General features: G+C 38.4%; 1 protein-coding gene across 1 annotated transcript in view; it reads right to left on the reverse strand.

Annotated features, from left to right (window-relative positions):
- The window catches only part of Dnah14 (dynein axonemal heavy chain 14), a 345,721-nt gene that overhangs the window by 308,685 nt on the left and 9,263 nt on the right, over positions 1–27,773 (reverse strand). The window contains exons 5-7 of the mRNA XM_063237535.1: positions 27,478–27,630; positions 26,401–26,516; positions 18,008–18,070 (exon numbers count right to left, since the gene is read on the reverse strand). Coding sequence (XP_063093605.1) covers positions 18,008–18,070; positions 26,401–26,516; positions 27,478–27,630 — 332 coding nt within the window. The remainder of the gene's footprint in view (positions 1–18,007; positions 18,071–26,400; positions 26,517–27,477; positions 27,631–27,773) is intronic.

The following is a 27,773-nucleotide window of genomic DNA, read 5'->3' on the forward strand; positions in this document are numbered from 1 at the left end:
ATTCCTTGTTATTTTTAAAAGATCTTTCCTTTCCTGTTCACTAGCTGCAATCCTGTCTTCAAGGTCTGAAATTCTATCTTCACTTTCATTAAGGCGGTTTTTACAACTTTCAGTGGAGTTTTTTATTTCCTGTATGTCTCTGTGCATCTGCATTATGTATTCTGTTTGTTTCTTATATTGCTCGTCTAGGGATTCTATCTTTTTGTTTAGTTCCTCCAATTTTTTATCTGTGTTTTCTTTAGATATATTTAGAATCTCTTTCATTTCTTTTATCATTTCTTCTTTTATCTGGGAGATTATTTCGAGTTTGAATTTCTTTAAAGCTTCCTGGAGTTGCTTGTCAATTTCAGTAGCTATTGTGTCCAATATATGAGGTGGATGGGATATATTTTCTTCTATATACATCGCTCCTAGGGTTTCTTGAGATGGGCTGGAGGTTTGAGGTTGTAATTTGGTCTTTCGTTTTGTCTTTTTCCTTTATTTCTGTGTTTCAAGTGTTATTTAAAAGCTTCCTCGGGATCTGTTGAAAATCCCCTTCTATGTTTGCAGCTACTGAGACTCTGGCACCACATTACCCCAAGCCATTGGGCCTGCAGAACCAGTGGCCCTCCTCTGCCTGCTCAGAACTCCGCAGTTCCAGACAAGCTGGGCCTCAGGGACACTGTGTGCCCACCTCCCCCTTGGAACCTCCACAGTTCTTCAATCGCAGCCGGGTTAGGGTACTCACCACAGGCCGCAGTGCCTCAGGAACCTGTGATCCCTCCCTGCTTGCAGAGATATCCGCAGTCCTCCAGACACATGGAGAGGCCGATACAGGCACCCCAGATCCGCCCAGCTCCTCCTCTGTACACTGATGGCTAGGCGTGGCAGCAAAATAGGCTGGGCTCTGGGGATAGTGTGGGCCCGCCCACCCGTCGGGAGCTCAGCAGTTCTCCAAGTGCAACCGGGATGGGGAGGCGGATGTAGAGGCCTCAAACCCACCTCTCCCCTTCACTGAACCTGGAAGCCTGGAGGCACTCCAACAGTCTGGGCGGAGATATCCACAGTCCTCCAGACACACAGAGAGGCCGATGAAGGCACCCCAGATCTGCCCAGCTCCTCCTCTGCACACTGATGGCCGGGCGCGGCTGCAAAACAGGCTGGACTTGGTTGATAGTGCGGGCCCGCCCACCCGTCGGGAGCTCAGCAGTTCTCCAAGTGCAACCAGGATGGGGAGGCGGATGTATAAGCCTCAAAGCCACCTCTCCCCTTCACTGCACCTGGAAGTCTGGAGGGACTCCAAAAGTCTGGGCGGAGATCTCCACAGTCCTCCAGACACACAGAGAGGCTGATAAAGGCACCCCAGGTCTGCCCAGCTCCTCCTCTGCACACCGATGGCCGGGCGCAGTGCCAAGTGACATTTTAACATTACAACACTGAATACTAATTTGAAATACCAAGGAATGTTATCTAAAAGGAAGGATATATCCTCAATTTATTAAATTTATTAAATCTAAATAAATTTCTTCAATTTACTTTCTCCCCAATTACAAGAAAGAGTTACTTGGATAAGGGACCATTTGGAGACAGTTCCTGAAATTTTCCAATTACCTAGAAGTTAGAATGGCAAAAAGATGGGACTTTTCTTTTCTCTGCACCTTTCTGCCAGTTTAATGATGGTAACAAAGGTAAGATATGCCACTGTTAACAACACTGGAAATCACAGAAAGGGAGAACCAGAGGACTAAAGAACAGGGAAAAAGATAATTTGAAAAAAAAATGGCAGCTTGCTAGGAAGCTGGATAGAAAACCTCTGGGGGGAAAACAGCTCAGATGTTAGAATTTGACAACATGGAGAGGGCCAGATGATTGGAGAACAATTCTTATTAACCCAGGAGAAAACCGAAGGGACAAATAAAATTAGGAAGAGAAAGGAAAAGCGTGAGTGGAGGGCTGAAGCCCAACACACTCACTGAGACCCATTCCACGCTGTGCTGGGTGCACCCTAGAGTCAGACGATCCAAAGTCATGCCAAAGCTGCAGCTGCCGATAACGGGAGTTGATGAATCCCAGGCCCTTGACAGCAGGACGCGTGTGAAGTGGAGCCAAAGTGGAGAGCTTTATTGGCTCTCAATGAGTACTGGAAATTGAGTCCCGGGACCCTGCAGAGCAGGCGGAGCCACCTGGCCATGCTGGAGGAGGGTACAGAGAGAAATATGCACCTAGGGACCAAAGCTGGGCACCATGCAGTTTTCTGAAGAGGCAGGATGCTGATCTACATGTGGAAAAACCACATCAAGCTAGAATCTACCTCTGCAGAGGAAGGAAAAATGTGAGTGGAGGACTGGAGCCGTACGCGCTCACTGAGACCAGTCCACGCTATGTTGGGAGCACCGTGGAGTCAGGCAATTCAAGGTCGAGCTGAAGCCATGTCCACTGATAACGGTAATTGTTAAGTCCCAAGCCCTTGGCAGGAGGACACAGCACAACGTGGAGTGGAGCCAAGATGGAGAACTGCATTGACTCCCAGTGAGTGCTGGGGACTGGGTCCTGTGGCAGCAGTCACTGGCTGGAGGACATCTTGGAGTTGTGCAGAGCCCGGCGCTGTGGTAGCATCAGTCAGCCACCCCTAGTGCATAGAGGACTGGTGGGATCTTCTGGGGCTGAGCTACGCCTCTGGTTGGGACCCAGTAGCCAGGAACAAAACTATCATGACTCTGTGACATCCACAAGGTACAAAATAAGTTGCTAAAGGAACTTGCAGGTCAACTGGCTCAGAGGCTTGAGGCTAGCCTGCACCATTCCTGCATGTACCTCAGATAACAGCAAATTGGGGAGGGCAGCAAAACCCCAGTCAGCATGCTTTGGAAAGACCCTAAGCAATATGGAGAGGGCCAGAGACCCCCAGGACACACCTGTCTGAAAGAAACCAGAAACATGACAAGAGATAGAAATTTAAAACAAAAAAACCTCTAACCGCTGACCCTGGGAAGGTAAGCCCAGGAGAGATAAATACAGAAGACAACCAGGCAATAATCATGCAATTTTAGACACAGCATCAGCAGACATAAAGAAATACTTTCATAACCTTATAGGTGAATTTAAAGCTGTATTTCTGATCAAAGTGAAGCAAGATATAAAAAGATTAATTAAAGAATGATAAGCCCCTCCCAAGAGGATACAGATGGAAGAACAGAGGAACTCAGAAAAGGAAGAGAAACCTTTGATGAAGAATATAAACAAAACCTAGAATACATGAAACAGATCCAGGATTACCAGGAAAGTAAAAACTCCATTGAAAGCTGGCAAAATGCCTTGACAGAAACTAAAGTTAGCCTTTTAAAACTTGAAAAGAGATTTATGATGTGTGATCATGAAAGAAAAGATCTCTTAAAAATAACAAGGAACCAGGAAGAAACAATTCAAAGGCTAGAAGACAACAAGAGGATTCATAATTTAAGAATAAAAAACATGAGCGGAGAAGCAGGAGTAACCACAAATGAACTCAAAGACTATTCACAGATATAATTAAGGAAAACTTCCCAAGCATAGGAAAAAGAAATGATATCCAGATAAATGAGGCATACAGAACTTCAGCCACCTACGACCCAAAATAGATCTACACCCAGACATATAATAATCAAGATTCCAGAAATCCACCACAAGAGCAGAATATTAAAAGCAGCCAGAGAAAAGAAGCAGATTACCTACAAAGGAAAAATTATCAAAGTAACGACAGACTTATTAACACAAACTCTCAAATTGAGAAGAGCCTGGGGGGAAATAGTCCAAGCCCTGAAAGAATATAACCTCCAACCAAGATTGATGTACCTGGGAAAATTCTCTCAAAATTAATAGAGAAACAAGGTATTTCCAAGACAAGGAGGAATTGTGGGAGTTCACGGCCACCAACTCAGCCCTACAAAAAATACTAAAGGACATTCCAGAGAGAGAGAGAGGAAAAAATACCAGGATTCCAGCAACAGTGGCAGAAAGGCCTCAATGAAAAGGGCAGACAGTGAAATGAAGGAGTAAAGTGGACAAATAATAGCAGAAGAATAGAATAGCAGAGATGAGGCAGAGATGATAAGCTATAATCTTTAATATAGATAGCCTTGATACACTAACAAAAAAGAAACACAGCCAGAATACATTAGGAGGCAGGATCCATTGAGATGCTCTGAATAGGAAATACACTCAACCTGATAGAGGGTTAATAAACGGAGAGTCAAAGATGAGAAAACAATGCTATATGTGACAGGAAACCATAGAGAAACAGGGACAACTCGTCCAGCAGCCACAGATAGATTGGAAAGCTATGACACTTTTGGGCAGTGTAGAACTACACAGCTGGAAGGAAGGACAATCTTGTGACTTTAGCAAGTAAAGGAGTACAGCTCTCAAGATCAAGCTCAGGGTAAAAAGGTTAAGCAACACTCAGATAACAGGCTACCCCCTAATCTAAAAACTAAAGGAGCTAGAGGGGCCCAAAATATACAAAGCACCCTGAGAAAGGGAAAAGGGAGGAATTGTCTAAAAAAGCAAGGCAGAGAATCATTGTTAATAGTGTATCAGGATTTAAAAGTCACAGTAGTCTTATTTCTCTGTTTAGTTTGATTATATTTTGTTCCAGTATGTCTACTCATATTAGATTTGAGGGCACAGACAGCTAACCCAAAAATAACAGGTTATACCATGGTAACTTAATTTCCTATTAACTTAAACTGAAACCTTGTATTACTTACATTGCCTTACTATGACTGATCTTATTTGAAGCTGGTTTGTTAGACCACTGTTTTGCCTTGACTGATTTTATTCGAATTTGGTATGCTTGAATGTATCAAGTCTAAAAGTAGAGGCAACTACTCTGAAGATGACAAGATGTAAAAGATATCCATTCTGGTTTTGATTATTAACTGCTTTCAAGTCCTGCAATGTCTTCAAAGTTGTGTTTTTATAAAAATAGCTATGTAATGCTATGCTTAATTATATAATGCCTGATGATGTGGACAATTCTATTGAAAATAACAAGAGAAAGTATAGTAACTACTGTAGATCACCTAATATTGTGGTCCTCTATGTCTTTTTCATTTCATGTTTTCTAGGAATTTATTTTATTGTGTTGATTTTGATCTGTTTTTCCCTATAATACAGAAAGGATAGATACACATGTAGAGATTCAAACATGGGAAGAATTTCTAAACTATTTACGAGAACAGATTATATAATACACGATGTAATGAACACATACTCTGAAGAAGAGACACTAAGAAACCCAATGCTAATTCTGTAGCATTGTAATATAAAATCTAGCAATACTATCATTCACTGTTCAGAGTGGTATTAGTCTAGTCTCTTATGTTCAATTTCAGCATACGTAAAGATAAAGACAGCTACTACGAAGAGAATGAGAGACATTATAGTAGTCATCATTGACTTCCCCAAAATCAGGTCTTGAAGACTTAAAAAGCCTTCATCATCCTGTAATGATTTGATTAGTTCTATAATGTTCAGTATGTATTCAATGTATGTGAAATGGGGACAACTATTTGGAAGAAAACTAGAGACAATAAGATAGGCAGTGAAGATCTCCAGTGGACTTGCTTTGAAATCTGTGTTTCTTTAAATTGTTTCCTTATGAATTGTTTTGTTCTGTTTTGTCATATTTAATCTTACCCTCTTTAAGATAAAAAACAAGTGTGTAGGACTGATAACCATATTACTAAGTTTTGTTGGATCATTGAGCAGAACTGTTTGCAGTGTCATTATTTGAAAGTCACTTTGTATGCTTTAATTTTATAACTTGAACAACTATTTCTAAGATGACAATATGTAACTTATCAACTAGTGATTTCTTGCTGAAATCTGAAATTCTGTATTATTTCTATCCTTTTTTTCTGTTTTTTTTTCTCTTTAAAAAAAGGAACAGGGAAAAAGAGAAGGGATAATTGGGAAATAGGACCAAGTAAAGCAAAATGTAAGTCATGTAGTTTCATCTTAAGCATCTGGGGCATGTGTTAATGAGATGAGTTCCATAGCAGCCTCATCCCTATAGCCTGATGATTATGGCCTCTCTCTTGGACTGGCTTTGGTGGAGGAAAGATGTTCAACACATGACATCTGAGAAACAGAGAGCAGTGGAAGAAGCCAAAGAGGAAGGGGATAGTGGTACCTCCATTAATAAAATTGATTATTTCCAAGATTGTGGTTATCAGCTGAGTTAGATGAGAACAAAATCAAATTCACTGTTTGGCTTCAATATTGACCTTAGGAGGAAATCCTATTTGGTTCTTGTTCAATTAAATTTCCCACCAGAATTGCAGAGAGAACATAGTTTGTGAACCATTGAAGTTCCCTAGGCTGTGGGCCCATGACCCATACAGACACATCCAGAAATGTGCTTTAACAATCTCCTACTTGTCTCTCAAGCTCATCAAGTAGACAATCAAGGTTAACCAGTCTATCAAGACAGAAACTTCTAGACAATAATCACCCAACACCAACCAAACATTACAGGAGTCCCATACAGGATCTGAATGGGGAGCTGGGGAAAACAGGAGGAAAAAAGGTCTGAATGGGGAGCTGGGAATTCTTTTTTCTTGGACACTATAATGAGGCATCTCTAATGCCTCCATGGAGAGTATTCAGGATGCTAGGACAGTCACCTCCATGGGGTACTAATGGATGAAGAAATAGAAAGTCAGCAAGAAAGAGAAGACAGAAAGAAGCACCATATGAAAAACTGAAAAATGCAGCAATAAAAACCTAAGGACAAGATGTTCAATGCCAGAATGGAATGGACAGAGAAACAAGTAAATGAACTAAAAGCTAGAACAATAGAAATTATCCAATCTGAGTAACAAAGAGAAAAGCACATTGGAAAAAAATAAACCCTCATGAAATGTAAGACTATAAAAAAAAGACTGGTATTGATTTCTGGAATCCCATGGGTGAAAGAAAAGAAGACAGCCCTGAAAAGAAGAAATAGTGGCTTGAAGAAACAGTGGCTAATAACCCTCAAATCTGACAAAAAAGAAATAATATTCATGAAGGTAAGAAAACCCAAAACAGGATAAAGACAAAGAAATTTTTTAAAAACTCAATGTTAAACTTCTGAAAACTAAAGACAAAGGGAGACCAAATTAAAATCAGCAAGAGGAAGGCACATTTTTATAGAATAAAAACAATCTAAATGACTACAGAATGTAGAAAAATGATACAATAATGTTCAAGTGCTTAAAAAAAACAAAAAGAAAAAAAAAACCTTTCAATCTAGAATCCCGAGTACAGCAAAAATATTCAGCAATGAAAAGGAAATCAGAATATCCTTGGGCAATACAAAACAGAAATGAAATCCATGGTACAGATTCAAACAGATATCCAGGAAATAAAAAATTCCACTGAAAGTTTGCAAAATTACATGAACAAAAGTGAACACAGAATATCAGATCTAGAAGGCATGATCAGAGGTAGCAATCATGAAAAGAAATATTTCTTAAAAATATCAAAGGACTATGAAAAAACAATCCAACAGCTACAAAATAATGCACAAAGGAACATAAAATGGATTGGAGTCAGTGAAAAAAGCAGGGGTCAGCGAAAATCACATTAAAAAAAAAATATGTTCACAGAAGTTAACAGCAGAAAACTTCCCAAACATGGGAAAAGAATTTGATATTAGATGAGTGAGGCATACAGAATTCCAATTAGCCATGACCAAAATAAATCTACACCAAGGCATATAACAATCAAGATTCCAGAAATTCATCACAAGAACAGAATGCTAAAAGCTGTTAGAGAAAACAAACAAAGCACCTATAAAGAAAATCCTATCAGAATCACAGAAGACTTCTCAACACAAATCCTTAAGACAAGATCTTGGAGCAAAGTATTTTAAATCCTGAAAGAAAATAACTTTCAACCCAGATTGATGTACAAAACTATCATCAAAATGATCTTTCAGAATTAATGGAGAAATAAGATATTGCTATGACAAAGAATGACGGAAGAAACTCATGACCACCAAGCAGATTTACAAAGTGTTCTAAAAGACATCCCAGCAGAAGTTAACAATGAGTATAATTCCAAGAACACCAACAGAAGTTACAAAGCAGGGCAAAAAATTAAACAGAAACATCAGGAAAATCATATGACAAGGAAAACCCTATGCATATCAGTTACAACCATTAAGGTAAATAGTCTCAATTCACCAATCAAAAGAAATAGACCAGCAGAATGGATCAAGAAACAAGATCCAGGTGGCCAGAAATACTGGGGAAAGCCCGAGCAAGACATAGGCACCTCTGAATGCCACTGATGGGCCCACCCGTTGATCAGAAACAATGGGGAAGGCCTAGCCTGCCTGGGTCACCTGGCTTGACTCAGACTGCCACTGCTGGGCCTGCTCTTCAGCCTGAAACACCTGAGACACCTGCAGCATGACTGAGCCACCTTGGACTACCTCCGCAAGCCCACCCCTCCCCCCGAAACACCTGGGACACCCTGGGACAATTGAGTCATCTCAGACTGCCATCAAGGGCCCATCCTTTGGAGAACATACCCGCTTCCTGGACCTTGTACTACAGTTGATCTTTGGGTCCAATCCCCTCTCCTAGAACCTTCAACCACAATCGATTACATTGCTGGATGAATGGGAGACTCAGGAATCCCCCACCTAAACAGAAGACCTCAGCAGGCTCCAGTCAGTGTGGTGAGTTTGCCCCTAAAATAGAGGTCTGAAATAGGTAAATAGGAGCAGAAGTGAAATTTCCTCCAACTGTAATACCTTGATGAACCTGAAAAGAGAGTGGGTAATCCCCTCCTTCACACAGAGAACATCAGACAGTTTGAGGAGTGTGCCAATAAGGCCTCCACCAAAATGGAAAAAAATTAAAGAGCTTTTAAGACCCCCAGTGACACAGTAGGGCTTCAGCTGACACCAACACTATAGACAGGGAGATCTGGTGATCTGCAACAACCTGAAGACATAGCAACAGCGGGAACTAAGGGTTGCCCTACGTCAATACTTCTAGGTTAGTTAGCCCAGAAAGAATATAGGACTCACCCAACAGGCCCTGAAGGAGAAATTCAGGTGACTAGCTCTCCTCCTCATTGTGGTATCCAGCAATTGGATAAACATCAACCACACAGTAGGACCCTAAAATTCACACGATGAACAGTTGAAACTGTTGGGATTGAAAGACCAAATATTTACCCAAAAGGTGAAAGTGACAAAACAAAAAGGCAAAATGCAATCTCAAAATGCAATCAGGAGCAAGTATAGACAACATGGAAATATAGGATTTTAAAAGTCATAAATCAAGAATCTCTGAAAAGATAGCAAAAGTAAAGAAACAAATCCATGAGGCTATAGAGGAAACAAATTAGAAATAATGTCTTACGTAAAGACAGAAATAACAACCTTAGTAAGTAAGTTGCTCAACATAGCTAGAGAAGAAATAGATAAAAATAAATACAAGAGCATGGGAAATTGATTGAAACTTTGAATGAACAATGGAGAAAACAAGCAGAATCCATGAAACAAATTCCAAGAGACATGGGATAGAACTTCAGACCTTGAAGACAGGATCACAGGTAGCGATCATGAAATTAGAACTTATAAAACAACAAGGCAGCATGAAATGACAATCTGCAGCTTCAAGATGATGCCAAGAGAAACAATATAAGACTAATAGGCATCAGTGAAGATGCAGGAGTCAATGCAAATGACATAACTAAACTATTCACAGAAGTAATAGCAGAAAATATCCCACACATAGGGAAGAAATCTGATATACAAATAAGTGAGGCATACAGAATGCCAAATATCACAACCAACGTGAACCTACACCCAAACATATAATAATTGAAATCTCAGACATACAGCATAAAAACAGAATACTAAAAGCTGTTAGAGAAAAGACACAACTCACCTATCAAGGAAAGTCTATTAGAATTACAGCAGACTTTTCAGCACAAACCTCCAAGTTAAGACGAGCTTGGAGTGAAGTACTTTAAGCCCTAAAAGAAAACAATTTTAAACCCAGACTGATGTACCCACAAAACTGTCTTCAAAATTTAATGGAGAAACAAGATACTTACATGACAAAGAACAACTGAAGTAATTCATGTCCACCAAACCAACTCTAGAAAGAGTACTGAAAGACATGCTAGATAGATATAAAAATTACCACAATGCCCAGAACAACAACAGAAAGAAACCACTGGGCTGTCCAAGAAATTAAACAAAGGAAAAAAGCAGGAAACCAACAACAGGAACACAACATGGCAAAGTCAAACCAGTATATATCAGTGATATTCATAGGTGTAAATGGGCTGAATTCACCTATCAAAAGAAACAGGTTGACAGAATGGATTCAGAAACTGGATCCCACAATATACTGTATACGAGAAACACATCTGACTCACAAAGAAACTGATAGATTAAAAGTCAAAGGGTGGAAAACAGTATTCCATGAAACAGGGACCCAGAAAAAAGCAGGGGTAGCTATTCTGTTTGCAGACAAAGTGAACTTCAAACCTAAAAGGATTTTTTTTTAATTTTTATTTTGAAAATATGCAACAGAACAAGTCAGAATAAAGCCAACTAAGATCGTACAGTGAAATTGGTACAGAACTTCATAGCAGGTTACCAGGATAACAGTAATAGGTATCACAGTATATTTTTTTATCTTTATAATAGTTGTTCTTTCAATCCCATATATCAAACCTAAGAGGATTAATAGAGATAAAAAAGGCTACTACATACTTGTAAGTGGAAAACTACAAGTTTCAATTGTGAGGAAACAGGACATGTTCATAAACAATGTACTGCTCCAGCCAAGTTTGGGGCCATCATCCAGCTCCATCTGGGAAGAAATACCAGTCCAGCTCTCAGTCTTTGTCCTTGATATAATAAAGGAAATCATTGAGCAAAGAATTTCTGTTCTAAATATCATAAACATGGCACTGCTATGGGAAACAAGAATTAGGTCCCCTGTTGGGCCCATCAAACAGCAGGGCCCTTTCCAGTTCAGGCAATGAGTAATAATCTTAAGTCCCCAGTAGAACGTTATTTCCCTCATTCTCAAAACATTAGAAAGTACACAATTAGGTCTCTCTGCTGCTCAAAGAGTAATGTATATTGGGGAGCATAAACCAGCAAAAATGCCTACAAGAAAATGGGGATCTTTTGATAGGTGAATTCAGCCCATTTACTTTTGGACTGATTATGCAGAAAAGTAGCTTAAATTTATAGGGCATTTCTTTTACCCAAGCTAATTAACTCTGACCATGAAGGAGAAATTTAAGTTGTAGTTCATTTCATAGACATTTGGAATTTGAACCAAGTAACTGCAAAAAAGCAATCTTTTAGATCAACAAAATAAAAATCCTTCAAATTGGTACCTAGTATCAATTCCTATTTAAGGAATGAGTAGATACTGATGGACAGTTTTGCCTCAGGAAATGAGGATAGCCCCATTCTAGGCCAGCATTTTGTAAATTGAGCCTTACACCTTGCTCACCAGAAATACCCTCAGACTTATGTCATCCATTATGACATACTGTTGTCCACAGCATCAGAAGCACAGCTACATGTTTTGTTTGCTATAGTCAAGAGAAATCTTAAGTGTCATGGTTTCTGTAGAGATCCTGACAAAAATACAGGTCACCAGCCCTTATCCTGTACTTAGAGAACCTATGTAAAGAACAGATGGTGAGACCCCAAAAGATAAAATTATTTGATGATTATTTGCTAACCTTGAGTGATTTTAGAAATTATTGGGGACATTAACTGAATTTGACCTAAGTAAGGCATTGCTATATTCTAATTAAAACCCCTTGACAATATCCTGAGGGTGACACTCAGATCAACTCACCATGGCAATTAACTCTCAAAGCACAATGGGAATTACAATTGGAAGAAGAAATGTTACAAGAGTGACAAATACATCAAGTTAAAGATCATCAGTCTCTTATTTTATATGTCTTAGACACCCCACACTCACCTACTGGGTTTTAAGACAGTTTTATAATTCTATTACTTCCCATTGAATTACTATACTTTCCTAATCAAATAACAAAAACCTTATATTTGGAAACTGAAAAAATGGCAAAAATAGTAGTAGCCAAAAGAACTCATTATAATCAATTGTTTGGAATTTATCCTTTTATGATTATTTTACCCTGGAGTTATCCCAATATTCAGTTCTGTTACAGCAAGCACTTTATTGGCAAACTGCTTTTGCTAATTTTATAGGATACACTGATAACCACTTTCCTAATGACTCTACCTTCCAATTTTTTCCAAAACATCCTTGTATAATTCCTCAAATTACTTGGTTAGAGCCTATTTCTGATGCACCAACCTATTTTACAGATGGTTCCTCAAAAGAGAAGGTGGCTATTTGGAGCAAGGACTTTCATATGCCATTTTGACCCCAGGTATATCAGCTTAAAGATCAAAAATTACCACCATTTTATATATTATAGAACTTAATAAATTGACCCCTATAAATAACATTAGTGATTCAACTTATGCAGCCTTATTCTAAGCTGGAAAGTGCTACTTTAAAAGCTACTCTAGATCTTCCTTTGTTTTAACCTGCTAGGTTACAAAGGGCAATTCAAAGTTGCTCTACCACCTTTTATATTGGTCATATTAGGTCCCATTCTAATTTACTGGGACTCTTGACTTATGATAGTTTTATGTTACCTCTTCTGATTTAGCAAGACCATCTCATTCCTATCATCATCAAAATAGCAAAGCTCTAACAAAATATTTCAATTACTTCAGTCACAAGCTAAAAAAATTGTCTTTTCATGTCCTACTTGCCAATACATCTGTCATCCCATTTCCCCTGAAGGATGCACCCCCAGGGACTACAACAAAATGACATCTGGCAAATGGACATTACTCATATCCCACCCTTTGGATGATTACATAAGTTCCTGTCTCTATAGATACTTATTCTCACATGATTAATGATACTTGCCACAGTGGCAAAAAGATAGAATATGTTCAACAACACTGCTTGTCTGCTTTTGCTGCTAAGGGAGTTCCTCAAACAATCAAAACTGATACTGGACCCTCACATGTCAGCAAAGCTTTATCCTCTTTCTTTCGACTTTGGTATATTAAACATCTCATGGGTATCCCTTATAATCCTCATGGTCAAGCCAAAGTGGGGCATGCATACCTTTCTTTAAAAACACAATTACAGAAACAAAAAGGGAGAGTACAATTACCTCCATAGACACAATTAGATCTTGCTATTTTTACCTTAAAATTTTTAAACCTGTCTACAGAAAGCAAATACACTCCATCAGAGCTTCACTGGCAAAAGGACAATTGACAAACACACCTATGGCACAAGCCCTGTGGAAAGATGCCCAATGGGAAAGTGGGATGGCCCAATGCAGTTAATAACGTAGAAATGACAGTATGCATATGTATTAACAGATCATGCAACACCACTGTGAGCACCATCCTGGAACGTGTGGCCATAGAGAGAGATCTCTAAACCCATAGTGGCGTCTGCTGCCACCAGGCCCACCAATGTAAGCCTTCTCAAGGATGACTCTGGAGGAAACACCTCAGCTGCAGATAATTGCATAAGCAGTAATTCCAACACACAGGGAAAAGTGAAGAAAATGACTCAGAAGGCTGAAATTTGGTGACAAAGCCTCCCACATACACCAGAAAATAAGTCCATTGCAGTGTAACCATCATTGCCAGCACCAGGTGCATCAGTCCAGTGTCTGAGAAAGAATACTGTTGTATGTACCCAACTCCTCTCTGCTAAGACCTCTCACATGGGCTGATTTTACCCCTGACATTTATCATGATCAATTAGATTTAGTTTCAGGACCTTTTATGGCCCCTGGATTTGTGGATTCTAATATTATACTAAATTATACATCACACTTTTTACATCCACCCTTATGCATTGCACATAAGCCCTTACAATCTAATTATTGCTTATCCACATATTTGGATGGCCCATTATAAAGAACAATTAATATTTTTTGAAATGAAATCTATTAACATCTCAGAGGAGTGTATTAGCTCCTCCACAGCTGATGTTCCTCCATGTGTACAATATACATCTTGGGAGACACATTTGATTCTGCTCCACCCCATCCCACCATGAACCTTCTGCATAGGAGATACAGGGTGAAAAATGTACTATGTCAATTTGAGTTCATAGATTGGGGCCCTCATGGGAGATTAGAAGGAAAAGACAATGATTGCTAAGCCTGGCCTAGAGCTGTTGGCATTGGCACACTAATTATTATGGAAGAAACACCTCTGTTCCATGGATTGATGCACATGATATATGGCCAGCAGTAACTCCTTTTTCTTTCTTCCCTTCACTCCCACCCTTTTCTCCAGCCACCTCTGCAACAAAAGGAATCCCTTTTAACAAGGGAAATGAGTTCCAAATAAAAGCCTGCCCAGGCCAGTGAAGCATTGAGGCCAACTAGTTTACAATTCCAAAGAGCAAGTTAACTGTTGGTCAATTGCCTGGTACATAACAGATGCCAAAGAAATACTGTGTTAAAAACAAAATGAAAAGAAACAAGTCAAAGACCAAGAGAAAATGTTTATAAACAACATCTGACATATAACTAGAATACTAACAGAACTCTCAAAACTCAACAGGAATAAAGAGGGAGGGGCCCAGATGGCAGATTAGAAGCAGGCAAGTTTTCAGACTTTCCATGACTTGGAATCGAGACAGCTCAGTATTAACTGCTCAGCAAGATGGACAAGGGAAGAAATGCACTAAAGTACAAACTGCAAAGACAGAGATTTGGAAAGAACCAGACTTTCAGAGACTAGAAGCTGTGTTTCACATTTGCTCTGTGCCCATGCCAGCAGCAGTATAGCAATACAGAAGAGAGAAGAGGTAAACACAGCAGTGAGTGAGCAAAAGTTGACACAAAAGCAGATTCAGAGAAAAATAAGCAGTCTGAACTGAACTGATTCGGAGCTACATGGTGGGTGGGTGCTTCAGAATTATTTGGCATTTCTCAACATTTAAACATGAAGCAGTGGCAGAAGCCATCATCTGAAAGCTATGCTTGAGCTTGCTGTTTAGGAAAATTTAGCCCCTGCATTACTCTTTTCCCTCAAGTCACAACAGATATTGCCACGCTGCTCTGGTTTGCATGTCCCAGTGTAATGTTACCAAAGCAAGACCAAGTGAGATCTGGGTCAGAATTATAACTGGAATTGTGACTGAAAACTTCAGCAGTTGGAAGAATTGGGTCTGGAGCTTTACTACACTGTGTGACTGTGTACAGCAACTAAGCCACAGAGAGATCTAGTCACGGGCAATGGATTGCACATGGAACCTGCCATGGCCCCCACTCATCTCCGTTTTGTTTTTATCTTCTACATTTCTTCTGTTTTCTCTTTCATTTTTTAACTTTTTTTCAAGCTTTTCTTTTGCTTCCCATCTCCTCCTTTCCTAACAGCTCTCATCTGCAAATAATGATAATTTGAGTTCTTTTCCTATATGTGTACCTTTTATTGTTTTTTCTTTTGCCTAATTGTTCTGGCAAATGTTTCAAGTACTAAAAGAAATATGTAAGAATTAATCTAACAAAGGAAGTGAAGGACCTCTACAAAGACATCTATAGTACCCTGAAAGAGATTAAAGAGGACATTAGAAAAATGGAAAGATGTCCCTTCCTCCTGGATAGGCAGAACCAACACTGTCAAAATGGCCATACTTCCAAAACTTTTATACAGATTCAACATATTCTAATCAAAATACCAATAGCATACCTCACAGGTCTAGAGAAAACAATCCTAAAATTCATAGGGAATCAGAAGAAACACCAAAAAGCAAGTAGTACCTGACTTCAAGCTATGCTACAAAGGAATAGTGATAAAAATCAGCATGGTGCTAGAACTAAAAGTTACACAGATCAATGGATCAGAGTAGAGGATTCAGAAACATCCCCAGATACATTCAACTATCTGATCTTTGACAAAGGTTCCAAAAGCATATGTTGAAGGACAGATACTGTTCAACAAATGGTGTTGGGAAAACTGGTTACCTGTTTGTAGAAGAATGGAAGTGGACCCTTATCTCTCACCACATGCTAAGTTAAAATCAAATGGATCAAAGATCTAAATGTTTAAACAGAGACACTGAACCTTTTGGGAAATAAAAATAGGCAAAACACTTGAAGACATAGGTATAGGAAACGATTTTCTAAACAGAACCTCAACTGCACACAAAGTAGCAGCAATAATCAACAAATTGGATTACATTAGACTAAAAAGCTTCTGTACACCAAAAGAATCAATCAGTAGAATGAAGAGAAAACCTAGCAAATGGGAAAAAATTTTGCTAGCTGTTCATCAGACAGAAGACTAATATCTAGAATATACAAAGAACTCAAATAAGACTTGGTAATACTTCCTGTAGAATCAGCATTTTGTTCATAAAGTCTTTGCCTCCATCTATGTCCTCAAGAGTTTACCTATTCTACCTTCCAGAAAATTGTTTCTGCTTTAATATTTAGATGTTTTATACATTTTTATTTTATTTTATTGCACAGTGAGAGATACGGGTTTAGGTTTAATTTTTGGCATGTGGAAAGCCAGGTTTCCCCACACCATTTACTAAAGAGACTATCTTTCTTCCAATGAAGTTCCCTTTGTCAAAGATAAGGTAACTGAGTATGTTGGGAGCTGTTTCTACATCTTCTATTCTGTTCCAAAATAGCAAATCAATATATGAAAAATGTTCAGTATTACTAGACATTTGAGAAGCACAAATTAAAATAGTGAGATTTTTATCTCATTCCAGAAAGAATGGTTATCATCAAGAGGTCAACCAATAATGAATATTAGCAGAGCTGTGGGAAAAAGGGCAGCCTGCTTCACTGTTGGTGTGAATGTAAATTGGTACAAACCAATATAGAAATCAGATGGAGATTCCTCAAAAACTAAAACTAGAGGCCCCATTTGACCCAACTATTCCCCTTCTAGATATCCTCCCGAAAGCATTAAAATCATCACACCACAGAGTTATATGAACATCCACGTTTATAGCAGCACAATTGGTAACAGCTAAACTTTATGCCCAAACACCCATCAACAGATGAACGGATTAAAAGTGTGTTTTTCTAATACAGTGAGGTACTGCTCTGCCATAAATAAGGGCAAATGAGGCATTTTAGGTAAACAAATCCATTTTGTTGATTATTGTTGCTATTTTGTGTGCAGTTGAAGTTTGAAAATTGAGAATATAATTAAGTGAAATAAATCAGACAGATCTCAATATTGCATTGTTTCTCTTGTGTAAGAAACCCAAATGGTAAATAAGGACCAAAAATGAAGGACAGATATTAAGAAGTAGAAAGAAAATGTTCAAATGGGAAGGGAAACAAGGAGATGACAAGAGGAAGGGAATAGGGATTTAAAAAATGAAAAAGAATGGGAGGCAAACAATTAAAATATTCATCTATGTTTCTAAATAAGAGGTTTACTTCTAGGACCTGCAGTCTTGGAATCAAGCAAGTCCAGTCCTCACCACCCAGCTTTAAAACCTGCAAGTTTGTGAAGTGACCCCTCCTGCTTCCACAGGGCCCTCCACGAGAAATCCCAGACCAAGACAGCCATGCAAGCTGAGGCACATCCACATGGGGCCCTGTGATGAGCAGAAACAAAATGCCAGCCAGGCTAGGAGCTAGCTGTTCATGTAGCCAGGGCTGGGAGAAAACACACCACAGGCAAAACTCCTCTCTCATTGCATTGCCCAAGTGTGGCTGACTCCCTCACATAGTCTGCCTGATTTTTGAGACAGGGTCTCACTACACAGTGCAGACTAGCCTTAAACTCACTTACGTAGCACAGGCTATACAAGAATTTATGGTGATTTTCCTGCCCTAGTCTCCCAAGTACTGGGATTACAGGCATATGTCTCTGTGTCTGGCTTTCCCTTACACATTTAAGATGTATCTTGTTTCTAAAAATTTCAGAAATACATTGCATATCAAGACTTACCTGCTCTTCTCCGTCTTAATTCTTTTAACATTCAATTTCCAGGTCACAAAGGCTTTATTCATTCTGAAAAGAACGAACATTTCATACATTCCATATTCACAATCATACATTTATATAGAAGAAATGTAGTAAGAGCCTAGTAATATTTTTTAAATCCCTGGAACATGTTTCACCCATTCTAGCCTACCCAAATATTGACCTCATAAAATTTCTCCTAACTATCAACAAAGTACATATCAAAAGATAAGAGGAAGTCACTATAATTATCATTGATACAAGATTCCCTTAGTTGCAACATGCCAATAAATAATTCGCTATAGAAATGTGTCATTTCTCTTGAATATTACTTGGCTTGCTATTTTGAAAAGTGGCTTGGGGCTTGGGCCTGCCTGCACCAACATTCTGCCAGCCATGCTTGGCCAGCTATGGGGATTTGGGCCTGCCTGCCTGCATCGTCAACTCTGGAGACTGGGAGGCCTGAGGTGAACGTCCCCGCATCATCCCGAGCCCTGGGAGGAAGATAAGATCCTTGCTCCCACTGGCTAGGGAACTTTGCGGCTTCCTGGCACACTGGACCAGCTCAGCAGGCCTTGAGCCTGCCCAGCGACCCTCTCTCAATGGGCAGAACTGGGTGCTAGAGTCCCAGGAGATGAAGGCATAAAAGAGGATTTCCAACAGGCCCAGGGTAAGCCTTGGAATAACACTTGAAACATGGAAATATAGGAAACTAACAAAAGGAAGACCAAAATACAATTTTAAGCCTCCAGCCCATGCCAAGAAACTTTAGGTGCTATGTACATAGAAGAAAACATATGCCGTACACCCGAAATAATAGCAACTGAAATAAAGAAGAAACTATGGGAAGCATTAAAGGAATTCAAACTAGAAATAATCTCCCAGGTAAAAGAAGAAATGATAAAAGAAATAAAAAAGATGCTGAACATATCTAAAGAAAACACAGTTTAAAAATTGGAGGAACTAAACAAAAAGGTAGAATCCCCGGATGAACAATATAAGAAACAAACAGAATACATAAACCAGATGCAAAGAGATATACAGGAAATCAACAATTCCATTGAAAGTTGTCAAAACCGCCTCAATGAAAGTGTAGATAGGATTTCAGACCTCAAACACAAGATTGCAGCTAGTGAACAGGAAAGGAAAGCTTTTCTGAAAATAACGAAGAATCCGGAAATACAGCTGTAAGATGATGCAAAGAAAAATAACGTAAGATTGATAGGGATAAATGAAAAAGAAGGAGACAACATAAAGGATGTCAAGATTAAGATGATATTTAGAGAAGTAATAGCTAAAAATTTCCCAAACATAAGAATGGAAACTGACATCAGGATCAGTGAAGCATACAGAACTCCAACTAGCCATAACCAAAATAAAACTACACCTAGACACGTAATAATCACCATCCCAGAAATCCAACATAAGAATATTAAAAGCTGTCAGAGAGAAAAGACAAATCACCTACAAAGGAAAACCTATCAGAATCACAGGAGACTTCTCAGCACAAACAAAAAAGTCAAGAAGAGCATGGAGTAAAGTATTTAAGATCCTAAAGAAAAATGATTTCCAACATAGACTGATGTACCCTGCAAAACAGTCCTTTAAAATTGATGGAGAAATAAGATACTTCATGACAAAGAACAGCTGAAGAATTTCATGATCACCATGCCACCCTGCAAAGAATATTGAAAGACAGTTTATATATACTTATGAAAAAAGCACTAAGCAAAGCAGACAATTAAACAGAATGGAAAGATAAAGATGCAACAGGAGAAAGATAACATGTCAACAATAAACCAGTTGTAACAGTTATAACCATTAATGTAAAAGGTTTCAAGGCACCAATTAAAAGAAGTAGACTGGCAGAATGGATCAAGAAACAAAATCCAATCATATGTTGTCTACAAGAAACCCATCTAATCCAAAAGGATGCTCACAGACTGAAAGTCAAAGGATGGAAAACAATACTTCATGCAACAGGAACCCAAAAAACGCGAGGGTAGCTATTATGTTTGCAGACAATGTGAGCTTCAAACCAAGAATGATCAGAAGAGATAAAAAGGTCATTACATACTGGTTAGGGGAAAACTTGAAGAGGAAGAGATAACAATCTTAAATATATATGCACCAAATTCCAGACAACCCAGTTAAAAAAGCAAGTATTAATAGAAATGAAAAACCAAATTAGCAATAACACAATTATAACAGGACACAGGACACCTTAACATACCATTGACACCAAGGAACAGATCAACCAGACAGAAAATCACCAAAGAAATAACAGTACTGAATCATACCTGTGAACAAATAGACTTGATAGACATATACAGAGTGTTCCATTCAACAACATCAGAATACACATTCTTCTCAGCAGTACATGGGACATTCTCTAAAATAGATCATATACTAGCCCACAGAACATATTTAAATAAATGCAAAAGAGTTGAAATTATCCCTGGCATGTTATCAGATCATAGCGCCATGGAACTAGAAATTAATGATAAAAGACATTGCAAAATTCCCACAAACACCTGGAAACTGAATAACACACTCTTGAGTAATCAGTAGGTCACAGAGGAAATTAAACAAGAAATCAAACAATACCTACAAACAAATGAAAACACAAATACAACTTACCGGAATCTGTGGGATGCGATGAAAGCTGTCCTCAGAGGAAAATTTATTGCACTGAGTTCCCACATCAGGAAAACAGACTGAATATAAATAAATAACCTGATGCTATACCTCAAACATCTAGAAAAAGAAGAGCAAGTCAAGCCCAAAGCCAAAAGAAGAGAGGAAATTATAAAAATCACAGCAGAAATTAATGTAATAGAGACTAAGAATATAATCCAAAGAATTAATGAATCAAAGAGTTGGTTCTTTGAAAGAATAAATAAAATTGATAAGCCCCTAGCCAACCACATTTTAAAAAGGAAATAAAAAGCTCAAATTTATGCAATAAGGAATTAAAAAAGCAAAATCACTATGGACTCTGTAGAAATACAGAAGATCATCAATACCTATTTCAAAAACCTCTACTCTCATAGGATTGATAATACAGAACAGATTAATAGATTCCTAGAAACATATGAAGTACCAAAGCTAGGTCAAAAAGATGTAAAACTGCTGAATAACCCAAATTCTATTAATGAAATTGACAAGGTAATTAATTCCTTACCTACAAAGAAGAGCCCAGCCCAGACGGATTCACTGCAGAATTCTACAAGAAATACAAAGCAGACTTAATGCCGAGACTCCTCAAACTCTTCAATGAAATCGAAAGGGAAGCAATCCTTCCTAAGTCATTCCTGGAAGCAAATATTACTCTAGTACCCAAACCTGAGAAAGACCCAACTAAAAAGGAGAACTACAGGCCAATCTCCCTAATGAACACAGATGCAAAAATCCTCAATAAAATATTGGCAAACAGAATACAGCAAATCATCACAAAGATTATACTCCATGACCAAGTGGGATTCATCCCAGGCATGCAAGGATGGTTCAGCATACGTAAATCAATAAATGTAATCCACCATATCAATAGAGCCAAAAGTAAGAATCACATGATCATTTCTATAAATGCAGAAAAAGCTTCTGATAAGGGCCAACACTCATTCATGATAAGAACCTTACAGAAAATTGGAATAGATGGTCTTTACCTCAATCTAATAAAGGCCATCTACCACAAACCAACAGCCAGTATCATACTAAGTGGCCAAAAATTGAAGGCCTGTACCTTAAAATCAGGCACAAGGCAAGGATGTTCCTTATCACCACACTATAATATAGTACTGGAAATACTAACCAGAGCATTAGACAAGAGAGAGATATAATAGGGGGTAAAGATATGAAAAGAAAAAGTTAAATTATCATTATTTGCAGATGACATGATACTCTACATAAGACCCCCAAAACTCCATTGAAAGACTCTTAGATACAATAAATAAATTCAGCAATGCAGCTGGATACAAAATCAATGCTCAAAAATTCATAGCATTCTTACACACTAACAACAAAATCACTGACAGAGAAATAAGAGAAGCCACACCCTTCACACTAGCAACCAAAAAAATGAAATATTCAGGAATTATTCTCACGACAGAAGTGAAAAATCTATTTAGGGAAAATTATAATACACTGAAAAAAGAAATTGAAGAGGAAAATGGAAAGATATCCCTTGCTCATGGATAGGAAGAATAAATATTGTGAAAATGGCCATTCTCCCAAAACTGTTATACAGATTCAATGGAATCCCAATAAAAATACCATCAACATACCTCATAGATCCACAGAAATCACTCCTAAAAGTCATCTGCAACCAGAAGAGACCTAGAATAGCAAAGACAGTTCTAAGCAGCAAAGGCAAGGCAGGAGGTATCACAATCCCTGACTTGAAATTATACTACAAAGCAACTGTAGTAAAATCAACATGGTACTGGAATCAAAACAGAGCTGAAGATCAATGGAATAGATTAGAAAATACAACCACAACTACAAACACACTCAACCACTGTATCTTTGATAAAGGGGCCAAACATGTTCACTGGAAGAACGAAATTCTCTTTAATAAATGGTGTTGGAAAAACTGGCTCTCCATATGCTGAAAACAAGACTAGACCCATGCCTATCACCATGTACTAAATTAAAATCTAAATGGATGAAAGATTTGAATATTAAAACAGAAACACTAAATCTATTGGAAGACAAGTTGGGTAAAAACCCTGAAGTCATAGGGGTAGGTAGAGAATTCATGAACAGGAATCAAACCGCACGGGAAATACTTCCCAGAGTCAACAACTGGGATCATGTCTTATTAAAAAGTTTCTGCACATCAAAAGAAATCTCTAGCACAGTGAAAAGAAAGCCTACAAACTGGAAAACAATCTTAGTGAACTGTCCCTCAGCCAAAGGACTTTTGTCTAAAACATATTACAATTTTTAAAAAATTGGACCTCCAAAATTCAAGGATCCAATCCAAAAATGGGTATCTGAAATACACAATTCTCAGATAAAGAATTGGCAAATAAATATATGAAATGGCAAATAAATATATGAAAAAATGTTCATCATCATTACTCATTAGAGAAATGCAAACTGAAACCACACTGAGATTCCATCTCACTCCAGAAAGAATGGCCAGGATCAAGAAAACTACCAACAACAAATGCTGGAGAGGCTGTGAGGAAAAACGAACTCTCCAGGACTGTTGGTAGGAGTGTAGACTGGTGCAATCACTGTGGAGGTCAGTCTGGAGATTTCTCAGAAAGCTGGGATTGGAAGTCCCATTTGTTCCAGCTATTCCACTTCTAGGCATAGTCTCAGAACTGAAAACATCATACCATAGTGATATATGTGCACCCATATTTATTGCAGCACAATTTGTAATGGCCAGATCTTGGAAACAACCTAAGTGTCCATCAACTGAGGAATGGATAAAAAAAATTGTACTATTTTTATACAGTGAAGTACTACTCAGTTATAAAGAATGATCACATTGAGATCTTTATAAATAAATGGACGCAGCTTGAGACCATACTCATAAGCAAAATAAATCAAACTCACATGTATAAATTCCAAATAGTTTCCCTAGTGTAAGAAATGGTAAGAATACATACTTACATGGTAATCATGATTCCCCATTATATTGCTTTGAAGCCTTATAATGTTTTCATTCATTAAATGGAATGGTTTTATTCTGGGTTGTTTGATTGTATTGTCTGTGATGGTATGACCAGATATTTTAAAGAAAACAAGACATAATAGCTAGTGATGATTTAATACATCTTGTTTTGAAGTCCCACCAAGCTTTTGTTCTTCTGTCTCCATCGGTTTTATCATGTTGTATCTTACTGGATTTTACTATATGTGACAGTATAAGCAAAATTTTTATAGACAAGGAGATAATATTGTAACCATTGTTCATTTTCTGTTAGTTGGTTCTGAATACTCCGTAATTCTTTCATTCTCTTGAATGGTTTTACACTGTCTTTTTATGTTTGATACTATAGTATATCAAGGTATACTCAAATATTTCAAGGAGACACTATGGGAGCTACCGTTATGTTGGATTATTTTGTGGTAAAACACTATGTTGCTTAAATTGTTCTGTTCTGAAAAAAAAGTGACTCATATCAAGAAGAGTTAAAATTGAACTTTCAGTGATAATCAAGAAGTATATTTTTAAAAAATGTTTCAGTAGTAGAAGGAAAAAGTTAAGCTTTAATACTGTATATTATTTTGATGTTATTTAACAGTTATGAAAAAGCAGATGCATGTGTAAGTTTTTAAAACTCAAAGGTTCTAAAGACTGAAAAGTTTCCTATTCACACAGGGAACAGATATCCCAAGCTCCTGTGGGCCACACTGCATCCAGCCCAGCCTGATCCCTACCTAGCCAGCCCTGGTGTTGCTGTAACCAGGACTCCAGAAGACCAAGATAGCACCAAGGACACTCAGGTTGGTGCCCCAAGTCCCCACAAGTCCTCTCAGGGGCCTTAACCTGACTTGTTACTACCTCATATTCATATTCTATTTAAAATGTATTTGATAATATTAGTGATTAAAGATTACACAACCTGTTAAAAAATTCTAACAATCCAATTTAAAAGTTTAAGGCTAAATTTTGATATGTATTTTTCTTAACACAAAGAGAGAAAAGGGGGCTGGAGTATAGCTGACTGGCAGAGCATGCACTTAGCCTGTCTGTGAGCGTACCCCAAAAAAGTGAAAGGAAGCAAAGAAAAGAGGGAGGGAGAAAGTATATGAATCATTTTGACCATGGATTTACTGAAGAAAAATGTCATACAAAATGATAATTCCTGTCCTAGTTCTGACTAGGTTTCAAAATTTTAATACATAAAAACTCTTCAGAGAAGAATGGATCCCAAGAATTTTTTACAAAGCCAGCACAACATTGCAAAGTCCAACAGCAACAGTTTTCGATAAATGGACACAGAAATCACCACTTGGGACAGTACCTAAAGTGGATCGACTAGAACTGATGGCCTCTCTAGCCTCACAACTGGAATCTAACTGATAGGACAGAGTCCCCATAGGGCCTGGCTAGGGACGTTTCCCAGCTATTGCTTGACCACAGCCACCACAGAGATGTGGATCTAGACTGGAGGCGACCAGTTCAGCTCCCACCAGTTCTCCATGTTCCACTCCCACATGGGGATACACACTGACTTGTCTTGCTTCGCTTGCTCAGAACCATTCTTGCCCAGAATCCCTCAGGGTACCTCCTTTTCTGTTCAGGCCTCTGCCCACATACCTCATCTACCACCCACAAAGCAGCAACATATACCACATCCATTTTATTCACAGTTCATTATCTTTCTGGGCCTTATATTGTCTGAAATTATCTCGTGTATTCAGTTACTTTTTATTGACTCTTAGAACGCAAGTGCTACAGGAACACACACCTTCTGTATTTTTCACACCAGTGAAACAATAGGATCATGACAAATATTGTTCAATAAACACATAACTTCTCTACCACAAAATCCCATATGCTTTCCCTTATCAAAGAGCTGCTTGGGTCTTTCTTTAACTTGTTTATCACATTAAATTTATCAACTTAAAATATTTATCTGGGGCTGGGAGTGTAGCTCAGGGCAGAAGTGCTTGCCCTGGGTTTGGTCCCCAGCACTGCACACATTGCATACATATGCACAGGATCTGTTGTGCTAGGCCCCAGCAGAAAGCAGCAGATCAGATGAAAAGGCAGAAACAGGAGAAGAAACAAGATAATTATGAAAGTAGGTACTGTACAAACACTAAAAGTACTAGAGCATGGGCCTGCTTTGTATAGTGAGTCTCAGGAATCCTGCGAAGTACCTCAGACTATGGGAGATGTTTCAGTGAGGAGCCAGATCTACAAGCAGCCCAGCCTCCTCGCCCTGCTGTAATGTCCTCCATAACACTGACTCTCCACCTAGTGTTTCACATGTTTTAGATGCTTGCTCAATATCTCTTGCCCACTAACACAGGTCTTTTTCCAGGAGTGTCTGCTTGGTTTCTCCAATATAGTAGCCTCAGCGTCAAGGACAACTCTGAGTCCTTAGTAGCTGCTCAATAAATATTCACTTAATAAGTAAATAAATGGAAAGAAGCTAAAGTAAGGTCAATACAGTTCATCTAAGTGTGCTGGATCATGAAGTGTCTTTTTGGCACTATTAATCCAAAATGATTAGGTTAAGAGTTTTAGTACCTAAATGAGTATCGTCTGAGACACTTCTGTGGAATATCCTACTAGCCTAGGACTCCCCCTTCATTATGGCCTTGTCATTGTGAGACCTAGATGTCATCCAGCAACTGCTTTTACAATAGGATTAAACTGCAAAAAAACTAACTTCTTTTATTCATCTCACCGGAAGTTGGAAAATATCTTGAATTGCTGTAACAAATTGTAATGTTGTCTTTCTGACAGCCACTCCAAAGTAGGAACAAGTTCTACTTCTTCTGTATCAATACCTGTTTTAATAACCTACAAATATAAACACAAAACCTGACTTTATTGCTTTGACAAAGAAGTTGTTTTCAAGAAGTCAAGAAAGCCTGCATTTACCTCAAAACCATTTGTCTTTATAGGGCAGCTCGTTCCATAACTGGAGCCTCACTGACTTCGTCTGCACCAAATCTGACTTTGCTAACACCTTGCCTCTGCTCCTGCCACTTCACCTCCAACACAGAGAGGAGAAGGGAAGCTTCCATAAAGACACTTTCCATAAAGAACCGTTCAAAGTTTGAGTGGGACAGTGGGCATTTCTGCAAAGCAGCATCCATGCACTCAATTCGGACTGCACAAGTGCAGCAGTCCCGCTCACACCCCGTGATGCAGACAGCCCATTCTGACATCTGAAAGCTACTGTACTGCATTAAGGAACCTCTCCCCTTCCTGAGACCCTCATCCGAATGCAAACGTCTTTATTTTCTTCCAAAGGTAAAAGGTGTCGTGCATTCTTGCGTGCGGAAGTCACTCTTCAGTGTGCTCCGGCCTAGACCTCAGCCTGCTTCTCTCGTGGGGAGGCTAAGCCAGCAGAGGAAGCAGTCTCGGTCATCAGACATCCATCAGTTCTCTGTGGCCTCTAGCGCACATGAAGGCGTAACAGCACAGCGGGATTTCTGCAACTGCCAACCAAGACCCCTCTCTGCTTTATTATTATTGTTCCTATTATCCCATAAAATGTCTTTCACTTCCTCCTTGAAAAATCTACACCAAATATTAATAAATTATGTGGGTGAGGGTTAAAAAATACTCAAAATTGCATCTTCAAAAATAAATATGTACAAAGAAAAAATCACTAATAATTTCCTAAGGAGATTCTTAAACATAAACTGTTTCTCAAATGACCAGCTTTCTCTAAAAGAGATAAATTTATGGAATTAAATTTAAACTAGATACTATTTTTCTATTTTTATTCTGAAAGCCAATAAATTATAATTACCTTTGAAATAAACGAAGCAGAAATAATCCAAAATTTTTTGCAATTTCTAGCTCTGTGGGAAGATACCACCTGAAGATCATATGGATTGTGAAAACTTTTAAGATTCCCCCGAGGAATGCAGTATACAAATTCACCATCATCTTTCAAAGTTTCCTGAGGTCAAAAACAAAACTTAATTAATTTGACTGAATAATAAAATGGCTGAACAGAATATCACGTGAAATGAAAAATTTTTAATGCAGATTAAAAATAGAAATAATATCTTCAGGAGAACTAATATCAAACTGTGATTAATC

This window comes from Cavia porcellus, unplaced genomic scaffold (assembly GCF_034190915.1).
Source record: "Cavia porcellus strain 051 isolate PalLab524CR breed Dunkin Hartley unplaced genomic scaffold, mCavPor4.1 scaffold_26, whole genome shotgun sequence".
NCBI classification, from domain to species: domain Eukaryota; kingdom Metazoa; phylum Chordata; class Mammalia; order Rodentia; family Caviidae; genus Cavia; species Cavia porcellus.